Raw genomic sequence first — 20872 nt, forward strand, 5'->3', positions numbered from 1 at the left:
CAGATCACCAACAACCTGTCCTGGTCCCCCCATGCTAACACTATAGTTAAGAAAGCCCACCAACGCCTCTACTTTCTCAGAAGACTAAGGCAATTTGGCATGTCAGCTACGACTCTCGCCAACTTTTACAGATGCACCATAGAAAGCATTCTTTTTGGTTGTATCACAGCTTGGTGTGGCTCCTGTTCTGCCCAAGACTGCAAGGAACTACAAAAGGTCGTGAATATAGCCCAATCCATCACGCAAACTAGCCTCCCATCCATCGACTCTGTCTGCACTTCCCACTGCCTCGGCAAAGCAGCCAGCATAATTAAGGATTACACACACCCCGGACATTCTCTCTTCCACCTTCTTCCATTGGGAAAAAGATACAAAAGTCTGAGGTCACGTTCCAACCGACTCAAGAACAGCTTCTTCCCTGCTGCTGTCGGACTTTTGAATGGACTTACCTTGCATTAAAACATAGAAACATAGAAGTTGATTAGAAGTTCATCAAGTTGATCTTTCTCTGCACCCTAGCTATGACTGTAACACTACATTCTGCACTCTCTCGTTTCCTTCTCTATGAACGGTATGCTTTGTCTGTATAGAGTGTAAGAAACAATACTTTTCACTGTATGTTAATACACCTGACAATAATAAATCAAATCAAATGTGACTCCAGAGCCACAGCAACGTGGTTGACTCACAACTGCCCTCTGAACAAGGGCAACTAGGGATGGGCAATAAATGCTGGCCAGCCAGTGATGCCCATGTCACATGAATGAATTTTTAAAAAACTGAGTGGGGGGAGAAGAGGACTGCTGGGGATGGGGATGCGGGTAAAGCCTTAATCTAATGTTGGAGTTCCCTCAGATGGGTATTACAGTCCTAACCAGCTGGCATTTACAGGACCTAACCAGCTGGCATTCCCCTGTCACGGGCCTGGATCCTGACACTCTTGTGGCATGTCATCACACCAGCATACTGTGCCATTGATTGGCTCACTACGACTAAGAAAATTGTGCAATCCCATTGGGGAAAAGTTGCTACACAGGATGGATATCACCGGCCTGGCTGAGCGCCCAGGATTCTGTTTTTTTAAGAAATCCTATTGTTGGCTGCCTTCCAAGGTTTTGGTGGTAAATGTAATCATGGGCATTAAAAATCAAAACATCTGAATTGCACTGAGCCTGGGGTAGTGGCAGGATGGTATAACTGGCCTCACCTGCCTTTGTGTGGACAATAGATTAATACATGATTACACTTGGCTGTGATATCCCATTGTTAAAAACACTACATTTTTCTTCTGACGAATGGAAGAGATATTGGGAAGCCAACATAGGTGGAGCCACACCGCGGGTGTGAGTTAGCGTCCGTAAACATTCACTCGACTGTATAATTTTTTTTTTTTTAAATCCCCGCCAAGCAGTAACCGCGGCGACTGAATGGTGACTTTGTACCTTGCGCAGTATTTTGCCGCAGGGAGGCCACCCAAAGCCTTGTGCCAATCCATTAAAGAACCAAAGCACAACAAAAGCGGTGACGGTGGAGCTCCAGGAGAAGATGATGTTTATCACTCCGACCAGGAATAATCCAAAACAGAAGAGCAAGCGAGCACTGATCTGATCAGACAGGACTCCGCTGATAAACTTGCTGATAGCGTAGGCTAGCGACTGGCTACTGGTTATCAGACCTGCAGGAATAAAACAAATCCAGATTAGATTGCAACCTTTGCTGCTGTTTGAATGCACAATTCCCCACTCTCATTGCACAACTGCTAAAGCCCATGTCTTTCCTGTGTTTCAACACAAGACATTAGCGTTGTCTCTGGGCTGATTAAACTGCCTCTTCAGGATTCCTTATTCTGTTTCAATTTATTTATTTCATTTAGTGAACGCAGACTCCCTAAGCAAAGCAGTTTCCCTCAGGTCCTGCTCTGTTGAGTGCAGACAATCCTCAACTCAGTCTGTGGATTGGTCACTCTTCTATGATGAGTTTGCTCTGTCCCAGAGGGACACAAAAGGGCTGGCACTAATACCCCACCTGTGGATGTTGGCCAAGCATAGGATGGGTCCTGAATCTGTTGAGGGTGGACCACTCTTTCCTTGGAAGGTTGAAACTAGGCAATTGTTGGGTTGGGTTTGAGATCAGGTACTTGATTGTCGTGTCCAATGATTCCCATTCATTTGTCCAGGTGGAATTTGCATTGAAGTCCTGTGTGAGAGGGTTTTACCAGATCAGCCTTCTTAATGGGAGTCATACCTTGGATGGGCTGAATAGATCAGCATGAAGTGGTAGGTGGGGGGGCATTGTGAACTTTTCCTATCATTTTGTGGATCGTTGCAAGTCAGCGGATATGTGGAGGAGTGATGTTTGCTAGTCTGTTTAAGGAGGGCACAGTGGTTAGCACAGCACCAGGAACCTGGGCTCGATTCCCAGCTTGGGTCACTGTCTGTGAGAAGTCTGCATGTTCTCCCCGTGTCTGCGTGGGTTTCTTCTGGTACTCTGGTTTCCTCCCACAATCCAAAAGACGTGCTGATTAGGTGCATTGGCCATGTTAAATTCTCCCTCAGTGTGCCCGAACAGGTGCTGGAGTGTGGCAACGAGGGGATTTTCACAGTAACTTCATTGCAGTGTTAATGTAAGCCTACTTGTGACTAATAAATAAAACAAAAAAAAGAGAAGGCGTCAGATTTGAGCTGTTTTTAACACTTAGGGTTGGAATATCTACAAGTTATCTCCCTTTCCATTTCTCACCCTTTTAATTATCACTGTACCAAAACAACATTCAGTTGATATTCCTCTTCACTCTAGAACTATCCACCATGATAGCAGTTATTAGATCTCTCTGCTCTCCTCTATCACCCCTCTCCAGTTGAATATTCTTGAGACTTGCAAATTAGGAACATGCATACTTCCTCAGAAACAAACCTCCAAAACCTTTTATTGCCCTATTCATTGAACAAACAAATAAAGTTACGGTACGAACCTTCAATAGAACATCAATACAAGGTCTACAATCAGCTGGCATGCAAATAGGTCACATCCCCATTACCAATCACTCAACACTCAGATCTGCTTTATGCTAAAACATTTTATTAATTGCATCAGTTTCAGTGCAAGTTTTCCCTGTTTCTTGTACCCTTTCCTGAAGTCTTTCCTTCAGATTACACTGTAGCCTTAATCAAGGGCATCGTCATGTCCTAGGATCCCTACAGTGCAGAAGCAGGCCATTCGGCCCATCGAGTCTGCACCAACCACAATCCCATCTAGGCCTTAACCCCATAACCCCACATATTTACCCCGCTGATCCATCTAACCTACGCAACCCAGGACACTAATGGACAACTTAGCATGGCCAATGCACCTAACCCACACATCATTGGGCTGTGGGGGGAAACCGGAGCACCCGGAGGAAATCCACGCAGACACGGGGAGAACGTGCAAACTCTACACAGACAGTGACCCAAGCCAGGAATCGAACTCAGGTTGCTGGAGCTGTGAAGCAGCAGTGCTAACCACCGTGTCACCCAAGAGTCGACAACACTTTTCTCTTCCCCGGCAGTTCTGAATACAGAACACAAGAGACGGATTTTCCTCTCCCTCTCCAGACGAGTGACTCCAGTCGGATCATATCCAGTCCAATTCATTCCTTGGAGAAAATCAAAAAAACCCCAACCCAACTCTGGAGACAGAAGCAAGAATGCTGCGGAAATACTCAGCAGGTCCGACAGCATCTGTGGAGAGGGAAACAGAGTTAGCGTCACAGGTCGATGACCCTTTCCACATCAAAACCAACTCCTGGGGCGGCACGGTGGCACAGTGGTTAGCACTGCTGTCTCACAGCACCAGGGACCTGGGTTCGATTCCCGGCTCGGGTCACTGTCTATGCGGCGTCTGCACGTTCTTCCCATATAGAAACATAGAAAAACTACAGCACAAACAGGCCCTTCGGCCCACAAGTTGTGCCGAACACATCCCTACCTTCTAGACCTACCAATAACCCTCCATCCTATTAAGCTCCATGTACTCATCCAGGAGTCTCTTAAAAGACCCTATTGAGTTCGCCTCCACCACCACTGACGGCAGCCGATTCCACTCGCCCACCACCCTCTGTGTGAAAAACTTACCCCCAACATCTCCCCTGTACCTACCCCTTAGCACCTTGCACCTGTGTCCTCTCGTAGCAGACATTTCCACCCTGGGAAAAAGCTTCTGAGAGTCCACCCGATCTGCGTGGGTTTCCTCCGGCTTCCTCCCACAGTCCGAAAGACGTGCTGGTTAGGTGCATGGGCCATGCTAACTTCTCTGTGTACCCAAACAGGCGGCAGACTGTTGCGACGAGGGGATTTTCACAGTAACTTCATTGCAACGTTAATGTAAGCCAACTTGTGACTAATAAATAAACTTTCTTTCTGCTTCTGCAACAACCTTCCAATATCTATGACCATCACTACCGGGCTCTTTGGGATTTTTAACAGATCGGGGAGATAGAAAGTTGCGTACTCACCCAAATCATCCTTTTCCAAGGTCACCTCCTCCATAACAGAGGGCATCACAAACGAGAAAGTCTTTCTGTTGAAGTAGTACAGCGTGTAGCCCACAAACATGGCTGTGAAGATGCTGGTCCTGTAGTAGCCGTAAGAAGCCATTTTGATCGGCTTTTGACAACTGTTGACCAAGTGGGTAAGGCAGGACACTATCCGATGGTGGCAGGTTTTATACAGCCACTGGCCTCTTCCCCAACGATTAGATCAAGCACGTACGAGATTGATAACAGCGCACTTAATGTCTGACCATACATAGAGGTTTTAGGTAAACTACATTTAGATTAAGAAGAGGTAGGACAGTTGAGGCTTTGAGAAATAACAGGAGAGAAGGATGAAAAAAAAACTTTGCCGTTTGATTCCACTTTGATGTTGCTCGTCTATTTTGTGCGTTGATTAGATTTTGGAAAGTTTTTGTTTGTTATGCTGGCAAAACATTAACCGAGGATCCAACCGGGTGAAGGAGTCATTACTCTGAAAGTGGAACAAGAGAAAAAAAATGCTGAATGTACTTTTCTAGCTGTGAAAATAAGAATTTGTTAATGATTACATAGCATCAATAAAAATGAATACTATAGGTCAAAGATAGACCAATGGCGAAAGCTACAATTGAGCCACAGTATTTTAGCTTATTTTTTTAATATTGCTCAGTCCCTGACGCCTTATCCAGTATCCTGGTTAAGTTTTACACAGAAATAGCACAACACACTGGATAGGGATCATTATTGGGGTGCTAGCAGTTTCGCTGCTCTTTGTAAATCATAAAATAATTGCATGTTTTACTAAACTGCTTTGCGCCAACTTGCACGAGTGATCTTGACAGGTTTAAATGGAGCTGCTACTGATCCAGGTTCCTGCTTTTTAAAGTGGTAACAATCCCCCTGATGTGCGTTATCAAACACGAGGCTAGATGCTCGGGAAATAAAAGGCTTTTATTTACTGTAATGAAGCAGCCAATAATTATATACACGATCCCAGACTGAGGGGTCCCAGCCAGAGCAGGGACCTTTATACCTCTCCCAGGAGGCGGAGCCCGATTGGGATGTACCACAACACTACAATACAAAGGTGTAACAACCCCACCCTAACCCCAACAGCAACAAGTAGCACAACCCAACAGTAACATATGTACATCCTTGTAGTACTGGCCAGACCCTGGCTCAGTACTATCCAGTGGGAACCAACGATGGTTCACCACACCCCCATCACGATAAGGCGCATGTTTTTCAATTCGTCCGCAATATTAAATGTTCACAATCACCTCCTAATCCAAATCAACCCAGCTGTGGTTCCACATGTTGGAGGCAGGGCTTATGGCCACTTTGTCCAAATGGCGCAGGCTGAGGAAGTCAGAAAGTGAAAGTTTGTGGCCTATTTAACTGTGGGAGGCACCACAGCAAGTCTGATCCCCTCCTCAACCTCAAAGAGTATCACATGTTTACCGTCCAGATCATGGGAAGGCGATGGCCTAGTGGTATTATCGCTGGACTATTAATCCAGAAACTCAGTGAATGTTCTGGGGACTCGGGTTCGAATCCCGCCACGGCAGATGGTAGAATTTGAATTCAATAAAAAATATCTGGAATTAAGAATCTAACAATGACCATGAAATTACTGCCGATTGTCAGAAAAACCCATCTGGTTCACTAATGTCCTTTAGGGAAGGAAATCTGCCATCCTTACCTGGTCTGGCCTACATGTGGCTCCAGAGCCACAGCAATGTGGTTGACTCTCAACTGCCCTCCAAGGGCAACTAGGAATGGGCAATAAATGCTGGTCCAGCCAGCGACGCCCATGTCCCACAAATGTATTGAAAAAAATCAGTTGCTTTGATGGTCATCTGTTAAGAAAGCCCCGGTCTATTTCCTCCATAACCTGGATTTCAAGTATAGTATGTGTCAGAACCGAGCCTGATTCTGTCCACACTTTTCGTAGTCTAAAGGGTTAACAGATGGGATATACTCAAGAGGGAAAGGTTGGAATCATGTTTAGGAACTGCATGCCTACCCTGTAACTTGTTCAGATGTGGTACTAATAAACAAGGTGATACCAGAGTCTGTCTAAGAACCAAGTCCCACGCCTAGTGTCCAAGCCAGAAGAACACATTTCAGAACACTTCCGGTGTGCACTTTCCACCCGCTGTAACTATAGAGTCAGGAGCAGGAACACTTGTCCCAAGTTGCTTCTCTTACATTCAGCAGCCCTGAATGTTCTCCCTCTGCGATATTCCAAAATCAATAATTAAAACAACTCCTGCACTTCAGAACTATTGCATTTATAAAGCACTTCTGGGATATCCTGAAATCACGAAAGGCGCTGTATAAATGCAATTCTCTCTTAGGCTTTTCAGGGGTCTATCAAAACTGTTCAAGATGCTTAAATGGCCTTTTCTTCAAGAAATGCAGAGACTTACAAAACAATGTTCTCAGTACAGTATATGCGAGTTGCTGCTTTGATCTCACACCATAACAACTATAGTGTCTTACTATTCTGAACACTGTCCTCAACTGTCACACTGAATTCTGCTGTAGCCGCAATAATCTAGGTTTCTGCATAACCTTGGCCAGTGATCCTAGGACAGAAGTACATTTTGTGCATACTGCTCCGACGTCGGGCCTTTTTGACTTTCATTTCTCCCTTCCCCTCAAGAATGGGTCGCTGCTTACATCAAACAGCAAGAGAGAACTTCTTTCGTTCCGTACAGGGCTTCCTCAGTGATTGTGACAGCACCTTCCAAACCCTCCTCTACAACCTTGAAAGTCAAGGGAACGCCGCTATTTGCAAGTTCCCCTCCAAGCCACTCGCCAGCCTGACTTGGAAATATATCGGCCGTTCCTTCACTGTCGCTGGGTCAAAATCCTGGAGCTCCCACCTTAACAGGGTGCGCCTATGCCACCTGGAGTGCAGCAGTTCAAGGAGGCAGCTCACCACCACTTTATCATAGCCCTCTGCTCCTTCCCCCTCACATGCATACCTCACTTCCACTTAAATGTATCTGTAATATATACTTCAACCACTCTGTGTCTTCCTATTTTGGTGGCAAGGAACAAAGGAGGAGGGAGCTGGAATCCCAAGAATGCCTTAGTAAAGTTAAACTTAGATTCTTCGGGACATAAAGTTCCAGCAGAAAGGGCATCATTAAATCTGGAACCCTGTGCAAAGGAATCATAGAATCCCTGCAGTGAAGAGGCCATTCAGCCCATCGAGTCTGCACCAACTCAGAGTATCTTACCCAGGCCCTCTCCCCGTAATCCCGCACATTCACCAGGGCTAATCCATCTAATCTACACATTTTTGGACACTAAGGGGCAATTTAGAATGGCCAATCCAACCCAACCCATACATCTTTGGAGTGTAGGAGGAAACCCAAGCACCTGGAGGAAACACTCACAGACACGGGGAGAATGTGCAAACTCCCACATAGACAGTCCCCCGAGGCCGGAATTGAACCCAGGTCCCTGGTTCTGTAAGGCAGCAGCGCTAACCACTGTGCCACCGTGCCGTCCCGAGTTTTACCTTTTCACCCAGAGGGTCTGAACTCATTGCTTGAAAGGGTAGCGGAGGCAGGAACTTTCAACTCATTTACAAGGTGCCTGGATGTGCACCTCAGGTGCTGTAACCTGCAGGGCTACGGATCAAATGTAGGAACGTGCGACTAGACAGTGTGGCTCTTTTTTCAGCCGATGCAGACACGATGGGCCGAGTGGCCTCTTTCTGTGCTGTGAATTTTCGATGATTCTGTTTCTTCAGGGAGTATACTCTCCTTCCTGTTCTTCTTCAAAAGGAGGTGGGACATTCAAACAGGTCAATCCAGTGGAAAGTTATTTTAGCTCCAGACTGGGTACTGCGCACCTAGGAGAGGGCAACATCAGGCTCATTCGGTGATCCAAGAATACTCAGTCTCGGAATGGCCATTTTGACAAAAACCCTGGCAGTACCTTCAATAGAGGAGAAATAAAGACTGCACCAAAGATGTACGGGTTAGGTTGATTGGCCATGCTAAATTGACCCTTAGTGTCAGGGGGATTAGCCGGGTAAATATGTGGGGTTAATGGAATAGGGCCTGGGTGGGATTGTGGTCGGTACAGACTCGATGGGCCAAATGGCCTCCTTTTGTACTGTAGAGATTCTAAGTGCATGCAAAACAATTACACTATTCAGGAATTTGAAAAAATTATAAATATCTCCCCCCCCCCATTCAAAACTCTTCGATTGTTGGTGCACATAAATTGCCCACTGTCCAAACTAGACACATCCAGACAGCAAAGTTAAAATGCAAAAGACTAAAGAATCATAACAGGTCTATACAGTCATTATTTCCCACATTACAGCAGTGACTGCACTTCAGAACTACACTACTGACCGCTGCATGGTGGCACAGTAGTTAGCGCTGCTGTCTCAGTGCGAGAGACCCGGGTTCGATTCCGACCTCGGGCAACTGTCTGTGTGGAGTTTGCACGTTCACCCTGTGTCTGCATGGAGTTCCCTCCGGGTGCTCCAGTTTCCTCTGGACTGTGGGAGATGTGCAGGTTAGGTTGATTGGCCATGCTAAATTGCCCCTTAGTGCCAGGGGGATTAACAGGGTAAATACGCGAGGTTACGGCGATAAAGCCTGCGTGGAATTGTTGTCGGTGTGGGCTCAATGGGCCGAATGGCTTCCTTCTGCACTGTAGGGATTCTATGGTTCTATGAAGTGATTTGGAAAATCAAGAGGTAGTGAAAGGTGCTACCTAAGTGTAGGTGTTTCTTTTTTGATACTGACACATTGCTTTGGAACAGTGGATTGCTACTAAGCCCCGACTCGTGTGGCTTCATGCTGGAATCAGGTACAGATAGTAAAAAGTCGTTCAATGCTCAACAGTATTACAGGAAGTCACAGTGAATGAGGTATCACCTTAATGGAATGTAAACTGGCTCCCAGTCCTATCTGATATATTTCTCTGGGACTCTGTAGTAGAGACACGGTAGCACAATGGTTAGCACTGCTGCTTCACAGCTCCAAGGACCTGGGTTCGATTTTCGCTTGGGTCACTGTCTGTGTGGAGTTTGCACATCCTCCCCGTGTCTGCGTGGGTTTCCTCCGGGTGCTCCAGTTTCCTCCCACAGTCCAAAGATGTGCGGGTTAGGTTGATTGGCCATGCTAAAATTGCCCCTTAGTGTCCCGAGATGCGTAGATTAGAGGGATTAGTGGGTAAAATATGTAGGGCTATGGGGGTAGGGCCTGGGTAGGATTGTGGTCGGTGCAGACTCGATGGGCCAAATGGCCTCTTTCTGCACTGTAGGGTTTCTATGATTCTACGAGAGTGGGTTAAGCAGCAGAGAGGAGTTGCTGTACATCAATCAATGTGAAAATGAGGGAGTGCCTAACTCTGCTTTCAGGGTGACTGATATGGGTTTGTTATCTAGGTCATACTAATGATTTAAAGGCTTGACGATGTAGTGTAAGACAATCTCTCCTCATTGCCATCTTATAACAGTCCAAGGTTACATCACTATAGCTTTCAAAGCCCCTCTCGAACACCTGCCTCAGTGCATTCATTATTGAGGACCATAAACCCAGCCTTGGTGAAGATCAAAATTTGTACCTCATTGGCTAAATGAACCAGTCAGCCCACTTTCTACTTGAATTCACAGTGGTACAGAAAAAGAACATGAAAAAAAGTGCATGACTGAAATAGAGGACCTTATATTCCCACGACATGGATTCGATTCGATTTTATTATTGTCACATGTATGGGCATACAGTGAAAAGCATTTAAAAGTAAAACTGACTAATTGTGGAACGAGCAAGGAAGGTTGCATTTACGTAGCACCTTAACATCTCTCAAGCTTCCCAACTTCATACATGATGAATAACTGAAAATAATTTTGTCTTTATATAGAGAAACACAGCAAGGTTGAACAGGCTGCAATGCAATGAGTGACTATTTAAAGCTGCTCATTGGTTTAACCGATTGACAGAAAGGCATTGGGAAACAGCAACATTGCTGCTCTGTTTGAAGTATGTCATGGTTCACCTCAAAACTAGGGGGAGGGGAGAAGGTTCTCCCCCTCCAATGATGCAGCACCTCGCTACCAGGGTCAGCTTATGCTATCTGCTCAAGTCTTGAGAATGAAGTGACAATCTTCTATCTCAGAATTGGAGGGATGTCGGGGTACGATCTTACCAGCCGTTCACCCCCCGCTGCAACTGAGGGTGGAGAATTTGGCCTCTTTTAAGGTCAAACCAAATAAACAAACTCAAATTAAGTCAGGACAAGATAAAAGAGGCAGCTCCCCAAAAGGAGGGGGAACAGCCCAAACAAAAATCAAAGTACAAAGGAAACTTAAAAACGTCAATTCATAATGTGATTATTAGGGTCGATAACGCACCCCAACCCCTGTGGTGCCCAACGGGCGCGGAAGGCATCAACCGTGCCCATGGACACCACATGCTCCCTCTCCAGGGACACCTGGCCACGAACGTAGCCGCGGTAGAGGGGCAGACAGTCAGGATGGACGGCCCCCTCGGTCGCCCGCTGCTGCTCAGACAAACCTCCATTCACTGCGGCCGGACCAGAAAATCCCGCTGGCACGAACGGCCGGAAAATCCCACCCCTGGGCTTTCAGGTGTTCCAAGGATGCAAAAATCACCACATTAAGAAAAAATACAGGGAAACGACAGACATTCAAGAGGGTATTAGATAATTACTTGAATAGAACCAGTGTGCAGGGTTACGGGGAAAGGATAGGGGAGTGGCGTTGGGTCATGATGGTCGTTTGGTGATCGGGTGCAGACATGATGGGCCAAACGGCCTCCTTCTGCATCCTAAGAAATCTGTGATCACGGCACCCAATTATCTCAAGTCGACACCTTATCACTAATCAGTCACCGTACAACACTGAAAACTCTGTACTGGTTTGTTCTGCAAGAGCTCCAGTCGTGACAACAGCTTGACGTTGGTCAGACTTTTCTTAACTTGGGCGGCATGGTGGCACAGTGGTTAGCACTGCTACCCCACAGCACCAGGTTCGATTCCCGGCTTGGGCCACTGCCCGTGCGGAGTTAGCACATTCTCCCCGTGTCTGCATGGGTCTCCCCCCGGGTGCCCTGGTTTCCTCCCACAGTCAGAAAGTCATGCTGGTTAGGTGCAAATTCTCCCTCAGTGTACCCGAACAGATGCCAGAGTGTGGCAACTAGGGGATTTTCACAGTAACTACATTGCAGTGTTAATGTAAGCCCAGTGTGACACTAATAAATAAACTTAAACTTGTCATAATCAATTTTGAAAAGTACAACTGCTTTCATATGGCATCCATCATTTACCATCTATGCCTTTTATTCTATGTGGTAGCAGTATCCACATTCTAGAATCATAGAATCCTACAGTGCAGAAGGAGGCCATTCAGCCCATCGAGTCTGCACCGACCACAATCGCACTCAGGCCCTATCCCCATAACACCATGCATTTACCATAGCTAGTCCCCATGATACTAAGGGGCAATTTAGTATGGCCAATCTACCTAACCAGTGGGAGGACTGTGGGAGGAAACCAGCACCCGGAGGAAACCCACGCAGACACGGGGAGAACGTGCAAACTCCACACAGACAGTGACCCGAGCCAGGAATTGAACCCGGGTCCCTGGCGCTGAGGGGCAGCAGTGCTAACCCCGCTGTGCCATCGTGCATTTATCCTCACCCTTTGGGTAAATTTGCTTCTCCTGATTTCTTTAATGGATTTTTTAGTGGCTAATTCACATTTATGACCCTAGTTATATATTAATTAATATATTGCATGCAACCATTAAGAACATTTAATGAATCCTGGCGTTAAGTTGTGTGAAGACTGATTTACTGTAATAATAGTTCACAGAAAATTTAACATAAAGGAGTAGTATATCTGTGAGAAAAGTAGCTTTAATAGCCTGGTGTTCGCATGTTAGAACACTCAGTGACTACCTCGTCAGGTCAGAATGTTAGAGAATAGCTGCCTAAAAAATAAAATACTTATTTCAAAATAGGTAGAGGCAAAAATAAAAGGAATGATTTGTTCAGTTTAGTGACTACATGGCAGAAAACTTAATTGCGTGCAGAAGCCCCAGATGGTGCCTGATTTTTCTCTCTGCGGTTGGTGCCCTGCAGTTTTGGGAGATTTTCTCACCTATTCTTACCTTGAATGAAGTTGTGGAGCCAAGGACTTCAAGACAAGGCAGCCGACCCCCAGCCAGGCAACAGCGGCACAGGCAGCTCCGCTCACCCCTCTGGCAAGGCTGCTCCACCCACACTGCCGGCTTGGTCGGCCGCTGCGGAAGGGACGCGCTGATTGGGTAGGCCGGCTGTCACTCAGTGAGGAGGCGGGCCCTATGTCCAACAGCTGGAGCTCGTCATCTGCATATTCCCGGGACTCGCCCTCTGATTGGACAGTGGATGTATCAATATGGGCGGGCGCGCTGTGATTGGCTGCGGGCGGCCCTGGTGTAGCAATTTCCTGTCAACAGACAAGCTGCAGCAACAGAGAGAATCTCACTGAGCAGCTTCACACAGCACTGCCACTAACCCCACTGAGCAGCCTCACACAGCACTGCCACTAACCCCACTGAGCAGCCTCACACAGCACTGCCACTAACCCCACTGAGCAGCCTCACACAGCACTGCCACTAACCCCACTGAGCAGCCTCACACAGCACTGCCACTAACCCCACTGAGCAGCTTCACACAGCACTGCCACTAACCCCACTGAGCAGCCTCACACAGCACTGCCACTAACCCCACTGAGCAGCCTCACACAGCACTGCCACTAACCCCACTGAGCAGCCTCACACAGCACTGCCACTAACCCCACTGAGCAGCCTCACACAGCACTGCCACTAACCCCACTGAGCAGCTTCACACAGCACTGCCACTAACCCCACTGAGCAGCCTCACACAGCACTGCCACTAACCCCACTGAGCAGCCTCACACAGCACTGCCACTAACCCCACTGAGCAGCCTCACACAGCACTGCCACTAACCCCACTGAGCAGCTTCACACAGCACTGCCACTAACCTCACTGAGCAGCCTCACACAGCACTGCCACTAACCCCACTGAGCAGCCTCACACAGCACTGCCACTAACCCCAGTGAGCAGCTTCACACAGCACTGCCACTAACCCCACTGAGCAGCCTCACACAGCACTGCCACTAACCCCACTGAGCAGCTTCACACAGCACTGCCACTAACCCCACTGAGCAGCTTCACACAGCACTGCCACTAACCCCACTGAGCAGCCTCACACAGCACTGCCAGTAACCCCACTGAGCAGCCTCACACAGCACTGCCACTAACCCCACTGAGCAGCCTCACACAGCACTGCCACTAACCCCACTGAGCAGCTTCACACAGCACTGCCATTACCCTCACTGAGCAGCTTCACACAGCACTGCCACTAACCTCACTAAGAGTTTTAACAACACCAGGTTAAAGTCCAACAGGTTTATTTGGTAGCAAATGCCATTAGCTTTCGGAGCGCTGCTCCTTCGTCAGATGGAGTGGAAATCTGCTCTCAAACAGGGCACAGAGACACAAAATCAACTTACAGAATACGGATTAGAATGCGAATCTCTACAGCCAACCAGGTCTTAAAGATACAGACAATGTGAGTGGAGGGACCATTAAGCACAGGTTAAAGAGATGTGTATTGTCTCCAGACAGGACAGCCAGTGAGATTCTGCAAGTCCAGGAGGCAAGCTGTGGGGGTTACTGATAATGTGACATAAACCCAAGATCCCGGTTTAGGCCGTCCTCATGTGTGCGTAACTTGGCTATCAGTTTCTGCTCAGCGACTCTGCGCTGTCGTGTGTCGTGAAGGCCGCCTTGGAGAATGCTTACCCGAAGATCCAAGGCTGAATGCCCGTGACCGCTGAAGTGCTCCCCCACAGGAAGAGAGCAGTCTTGCCTGGTGATTGTCGAGCGGTGTTCATTCATCCGTTGTCGTAGCGTCTGCATGGTTTCCCCAATGTACCATGCCTCGGGACACCCTTTCCTGCAGCGTATCAGGTTGGCCGAGTTGCAAGAGTAGGTACCGTGTACCTGGTAGATGGTGTTCTCATGTGAGATGATGGCATCTGTGTCGATGATCCGGCACGTCTTGCAGAGGTTGCTGTGGCAGGGATGTGTGGTGTCGTGGTCACTGATCTCCTGAAGGCTGGGTAGTTGGCTGCGGACAATGGTCTGTTTGAGGTTGTGCGGCTGTTTGAAGACAAGTGGTGGGGTTGTGTGGGTGGCCTTGGCGAGATGTTCGTCTTCATCGATGACATGTTGACCTCTTTTTAGGGCAAACCAAATGAACAATCTCAGATTAAGTCAGGACAAAGCAAAAGGGGCAGCTCCCCAAAAGGAGGGGGGAAACAGCCCGAACAAAAATCAAAGTACAAAGGAAACTTAAAAAACATCAAATTAAAATGTGATTGTCAGGGTCAATAATGCATTCCAACCCCTGTGGTGCCCAACGGGCGTGGAAGGCATCAACTGCGCCCATGGACACCGCATGCTCCCTCTCCAGGGACACCTGGCCGCGAACGTAGCCGTGGTAGAGGGGCAGACAGTCAGGATGGACGGCCCCCTCGATCGCCCGCTGCCTGGACCGGTAAACATGGTACATCGGGGAAACCATGCAGACGCTACGACAACGGATGAATGAACACCGCTCGACAATCACCAGGCAAGACTGTTCTCTTCCTGTGGGGGAGCACTTCAGCGGTCACGGGCATTCAGCATCTGATCTTCGGGTAAGCATTCTCCAAGGCGGCCTTCACGACACACGACAGCGCAGAATCGATGAGCAGAAACTGATAGCCAAGTTCCGCACACATGAGGACGGCCTAAACCGGGATGTTGGGTTTATGTCACACTATCAGTAACCCCCACAGCTTGAATAAACCTGTTGGATTTTAACCTACTGTGTTTACCCCAGTCCAACGCCGGCATCTCCGCATCTTAACCTCACTGAGCAACTTCACACAGCACTGCCATTAACCTCACTGTAAGAGTTTTAACAACACCAGGTTAAAGCCCAACAGGTTTATTTGGTAGCAAATACCATTAGCTTTCGGAGCGCTACTCCTTCGTCAGATGGAGTGGAAATCTGATCTCAAACAGGGCACGGAGACACAAAATCAAGTTACTGAATACTGATTAGAATGCGAATCTCTACAGCCAACCAGGTCTTAAAGATACAGAAAATGTGAGTGGAGGGAGCATTAAGCACAGGTTAAAGAGATGTGTATTGTCTCCAGACAGAACAGCTAGTGTTTACCCCAGTCCAACGCCGGCATCTCCATATCAAGACTAACCTCACTGAGCAGCCTCACACAGCACTGCTACTAGCCTCACACAGCACTGCTACTAACCTCACTGAGCAGCCTCACACAGCACTGCTACTAGCCTCACACAGCACTGCCACTAACCCCAGTGAGCAGCCTCACACAGCACTGCCACTAACCTCACTGAGCAGCCTCACACAGCACTGCCACTAACCTCACTGAGCAGTCTCACACAGCATTGCTATTAAACCCTGCATGCCCACACAATGTACCATTGCCCATCTGTGCCTGAGAATGAGAGGGCTGCAAAAAAAAAATCCAGCCACCCTCTTTGTTACTGGCGGAAATGAGCATTTGAACACAGGTAACTCCGGGCAGGGTCGGAACTGACGTTGGCTGTCAGCAGAGCATCAGGGCCGGCCAGACAGCAGCCAAAAAAAAAGACAGACTTCCGCATCGCCACACAATGGAGAGAGGGACAGAGCCTTAAAGCAGCCAGCGGCACAGGGGGAACAGATGAACCTTGCACTGCTCAGCCCCAGGTGAGTCTCTTCCCCCTCTTATTGCAGGTGCAAAATGCCAGCTTTCCAGCTCTTGTTCCACTCCCCCCCCCCCCCCCCACCTTCCTGACATTCCAGAAAGGAGCTGAACTTGCCATTGATCGACCTCAATGCAGGAATCAAAAAGGCAGGCAAGTGGCACTCGGAGCTTACCAGTCCAAGATGGATTTTCTTTCTTCTGTTTTGTCAATTAAAGTTCACAATTGCTGGAAAGTTTCCAACCGAGGTCCGGCTCACCTGGACCGTGACTGAGGGTCAGACTTGCCTCATGCCATTGAAGGGACACAGTTGCTGGTGCGTGACATGTGGGAAGCTGTAATTGTACAGCCTTGTGACTTTTTAATGTTTGGGGAGGTCAGTACATGGCATACGGATGACTGCATTGTGGAAGTACAATTCGTACTAAGATTTAAATGGCAATAATAGCTATTCATGATTTCTGTATTTTGTTTTGCCCAATCTTCTCTCCCCCTTGCTCATGAAGTAGATAATTCAGACCACCACCTACTCCTTGACTGTCACTCTTTTATCAGAGAGCAAATTTTGAACTGTTCACATTTCTACTTTGCTGCTGTAACAAAGCAGTGGCACAGTGGTTAGCACTGCTGCTCCACAGTGCCAGGGACTTGGGTTTGATTCCCGGCTTGGGTCACTGTTTGTGTGGAGTTTGCACGTTCTCCCCGTGTCTGCGTGGGTTTCCTCCAGGTGCTCCGGTTTCCTCCCACATCCGGAAAGACATGCTGGTTAGGTGCATTGACCCGAACAGGCACCGGAGTGTGGCGACTAGGGGAATTTCACAGTAACTTCATTGCAGTGTTAACATAAGCCTTACTTGTGACTAAGAAATAAACTCTAAACTGTTCTGACTGTCAGTAAGTCTGTTTTCTTTTTATAATCCTGTGTTGCTTTACTTTCCCACCCTCGTTGGACCAGGAGAGCACTCGCTCTCAAGCACCAGTTATTACACTGCAGTACACCGGGACACTACCTGGTTGGAAAGTTCAGTGAATTTGGCTAAATTTGAATACATCCATTTTGCATGAAATGATCCTGTGGATTCTCTCCAACCTGTACTTGTTTAAAAAAAAAATTTTGATGCAAAAATTTGCAGGAAACTAAAAGAATTAACAGATGCCGGGTTAAATGATTTGCAACTCTTGTGCTATTAACTACAGTGGTTTTAGAAGGTCTTTGACCTCTTGAGCCAGAATTCTAATTGCTTCACCATTGGCAGTCATGTCTTCAGCTGCCTGGGCCCCAAGCTTTGGAATTCCCACCCTAAGCATCTCCATCTTCCTTCCCTCCTTACAATCTACCTCTGTTACCAAGCTTTTGGTCATTTGACCTAATGTCCCCTTTTTGTCGCTCAGTGTCATATTTTGGTTATAATGTTCCGTTTTGAGGCATCTTAGGATGTTTTATTATATTAAAGGCACTGCGTACATGTTGTTTTTGAGTAACATAACCTCTGTTATGTCCTGACAATGTGTCTCCCCACATCCTTTTTTTCTTTATTATTTAGTCACAAGTAGGCTTACATTAACACAGCGATGAAGTCACTGTGAAATTCCCCGAGTCGCGCCACACTCCGGCACCTGTTCGGGTACACTGAGGGAGAATTTAGCGTGGCCAACGCACCTAACCAGCACATCTTTCGGACTGTGGGAGGAAACTGGAGCACCCCGGAGGAAACCCACGCAGACACGGGGAGACCGTGCAAACTCCGCATAGACAGTGGCTCAAGCCGAGAATCGGACCCGGGCCACTGTGAGACAACTGTGGTAGGCGCTGTGAGACAGCAGTGCTAACCACTGTGTCACTGTGAAACTCCCTGCCTCTCCAACTCACTTTCCATTTTTTAATGTGGTTTCTTGAAAACTTCTTCTGATCAAAATTTTGACCATCTGCCTTAATATCTCCTTGTGTGGATCAGTGCCATGCTTGTTTGATTACACTCCAGTGAAGCAGGGATGTTTTGTTCCATTAAATGTGCTATACAAGCTGTTGTTGCAAAAATACATTTGAAGAAGTTGATAAGTTCTTGTGCTAAGTGTGGTCGAATTTGCATTAGCTTTCTACGTGATCCCCTCTCTCTTTTTCTTTCTTTTGGTTACATCTCTACAACACAATGCTTGTTTCACTTCCCTAAACGGCAGTGACACATAGTTTTGTGGTGCATATTAACACTTTTTTTGCAGGTATTTCCATCCCTACTAGCTTGCCCCTCTGGCAAGCCGCATTTGAATTTTTAAATGAACGTTTACAAGCCATTAATCTCTTATCTGGCAAACTCCATCCATACCACCTTGATCTCTGGATTGTGCTCTGTGTCAGTTCGCCTTCTATGTTCCATGTTCTGCTGTGTTTTTTTTTGAACAGAATTTTGTCATCCATCTTTGTAATGGAACAGCTTCTAGAGCCAGTGGACAGCAGAACAAGACAATGTGATTGTTTTAAGTTTGCATTCTCCAAACTTTTTTTCTTTGTCCTTGTGGATTCAAGTCCCATTCTGGAGGCTTGACCACCTAATCTAGGCTGACGGTTCAATGCACCTCCGCACTGCACTATTGAAGGTGATGTCCTATGCATAGAATCATAGAATTCCTTATGGTGCAGAAGGAGACCATTTGGCCCATTGAGTCTGCACCAACTCTCTGTCAGAGCACCTCACCCAGGCCCACCTCCACTCCACCCCTGTAATCCCACACATTTAATCCCCCTAACCTGCACATCTTTGGACACTAAGGCACAATTTAGCATGGCCAGTCCACCTAACCTGCACATCTTTGGACACTAAGGGGCAATTTAGCATGGCCAGTCCACCGAACCTGCACATCTTTGGAGTGTGGGAGGAAACCCACGCAGACAGGGTGAGAACGTGCAAACTCCACACAGTCACCTGAGGCTGGAATCGAACCCAGGTCCCTTGCGCTGTGAGGCAGCAGTGCTAACCACTGTGCTGCCGTGCTGCTCTTGTTGAGGCATCAAGTCACTCCTCTTAGATTGAAAGAAGAGCAGGAGAGTTACCTTTCATGTCCTGGCCAATATTTATGCCTCAACGAGCATCATTAAACATACTATCTGGTTATGTATTTAATTGCTGTTTATCAGATCTTTGCCGTGTAAGTCACTGACTGTGTTTCTCAACATGGCATCTTTTTCTGAAGTATTTCATTGGCTGTAAAGCCCTTTGGGACATGATGAGGTTGTGAAAGATGCTATATAAATTTAATTTATTTTTTTAATGTCCTTGTGTTTCTTTAAACATTGTCAATTTGCTTCCTTCATCTGCCAGAGGACTTGGCACCCTGGTGTGGTTTGATTCAGTAGGCATTAGTTACTCTCTGGTCACCTTCTTGCTCAAGTCGATAGTGAAGTGCGTGATCGATGGGGAGCGTTAAACAGGGTATTCTATCATTGAGACAGCACCATCATCTCGATTCCATTCTCGCCCAACACACTGTTTCCAGTGAGAATTGCTAGAGATTGATGTTGGTGGTTTTCTCCCATCATTAACCCAGCGTTTGTAGTATTGACATTTATGTGGACAGATTAGTTTCGTAGAGTTTTACAGCACCGAAAGAGGCCCTTTGGCCCATCGTATCTGTGCTGGCCATCATTGATGAACCTGGTGTTGTCAGACTTCTTACTGTGTTTACCCCAGTCCAACACTGGCATCTCCACATCATCATTGATGAAGCCAGGGCTAGAGCAGGGAGGGTTGAGAGGAGATTTGATCGAGGTGCTCAGGATCATAAGAGGGTCAGGACAGAGTAGATAGAGAGAAACTGTCCTGTTGGTAGAAGAATTGAGAGCCAGAAGGCACCAATGCAAGTAGGATGGCAAAAGAACCTAAGGTTAGAAACGGGAAAAGCAGCGAAGGGCTAGGATCCGGAATGGATTGCCTGAGACGTGGTGGAATCCGATTCAGTCGTAGCTTTTCCAGGATAATTATCTGGCGTGAGAAAATGAACCAGGTCATGGGCGTGGGACTAGCTGAGTCGTCCTTACAGAGAACCAGCATGGATACATTGGGCTAAATGACCACCTTCTGTGCTGTAATCATTCTGATTTTATGTAACACCGTCCCGGCCAGATCTAACTAATCCAGCATAGTTTAGTGATTGAACTTTCAACCTTCTTAGCTTGTCGGGCTCAGCTGCTTAGTAAATAAGCTCACCAGGTCATGAGGGCAGTAACTACTCATTTTATAAGTTCTTAATAGCAGCATCTCTATCTGGTTTTTATAACATTTCACTTTTATTTTCAGACAATTGATGCTCAAATTATTTTCCATCATACTCTAAACGCTTGACTCCAAAGCTCTAGTGTGCTTGCATTTTGACATAGAAACGTGGAAAATAGGAGCAGATGTAGGCCATTTGGCAATTCAAACCTGCTCCACCACTTGTTATGATCATGGCTGATCATCCAACTCAGTAACCTGTTCCCACTTTTCCTCCCATATCCTTTGAGCCCTTCAGCCCCAAGTGCTAAATC

The 20872-nt window shown here is 47.2% G+C and overlaps 2 protein-coding genes across 5 annotated transcripts in view; one reads left to right on the plus strand and one right to left on the minus strand.

The window, feature by feature from the left end:
* Positions 1 to 13095, minus strand: part of LOC144479906 (glucose-6-phosphate exchanger SLC37A4-like) — a 42956-nt gene extending 29861 nt beyond the window's left edge. Inside the window, exons 1-3 of one of the 3 annotated variants that reach the window (XM_078198943.1) lie at positions 12681 to 13095; positions 4493 to 5003; positions 1443 to 1675 (exon numbers count right to left, since the gene is read on the minus strand). In XM_078198943.1, coding sequence (XP_078055069.1) covers positions 1443 to 1675; positions 4493 to 4634 — 375 coding nt within the window. In that variant the 5' untranslated portion in view covers positions 4635 to 5003; positions 12681 to 13095. Of the gene's footprint in view, positions 1 to 1442; positions 1676 to 4492; positions 5004 to 12670 lie in introns of all 3 variants that reach the window. The other 2 variants (XM_078198944.1, XM_078198945.1) reach the window with 2 other exon arrangements.
* Positions 13096 to 16251: 3156 nt separating this feature from the next.
* The window catches only part of LOC144479918 (proprotein convertase subtilisin/kexin type 7-like), a 306250-nt gene continuing 301629 nt past the window's right edge, over positions 16252 to 20872 (plus strand). For both annotated transcript variants that reach the window (XM_078198967.1, XM_078198969.1), the window contains exon 1: positions 16252 to 16354. The gene's annotated coding sequence lies outside the window, so the exon portion shown is untranslated. The remainder of the gene's footprint in view (positions 16355 to 20872) is intronic.

This window comes from Mustelus asterias, chromosome 27 (genome assembly GCF_964213995.1).
Source record: "Mustelus asterias chromosome 27, sMusAst1.hap1.1, whole genome shotgun sequence".
Lineage (NCBI taxonomy): Eukaryota > Metazoa > Chordata > Chondrichthyes > Carcharhiniformes > Triakidae > Mustelus > Mustelus asterias.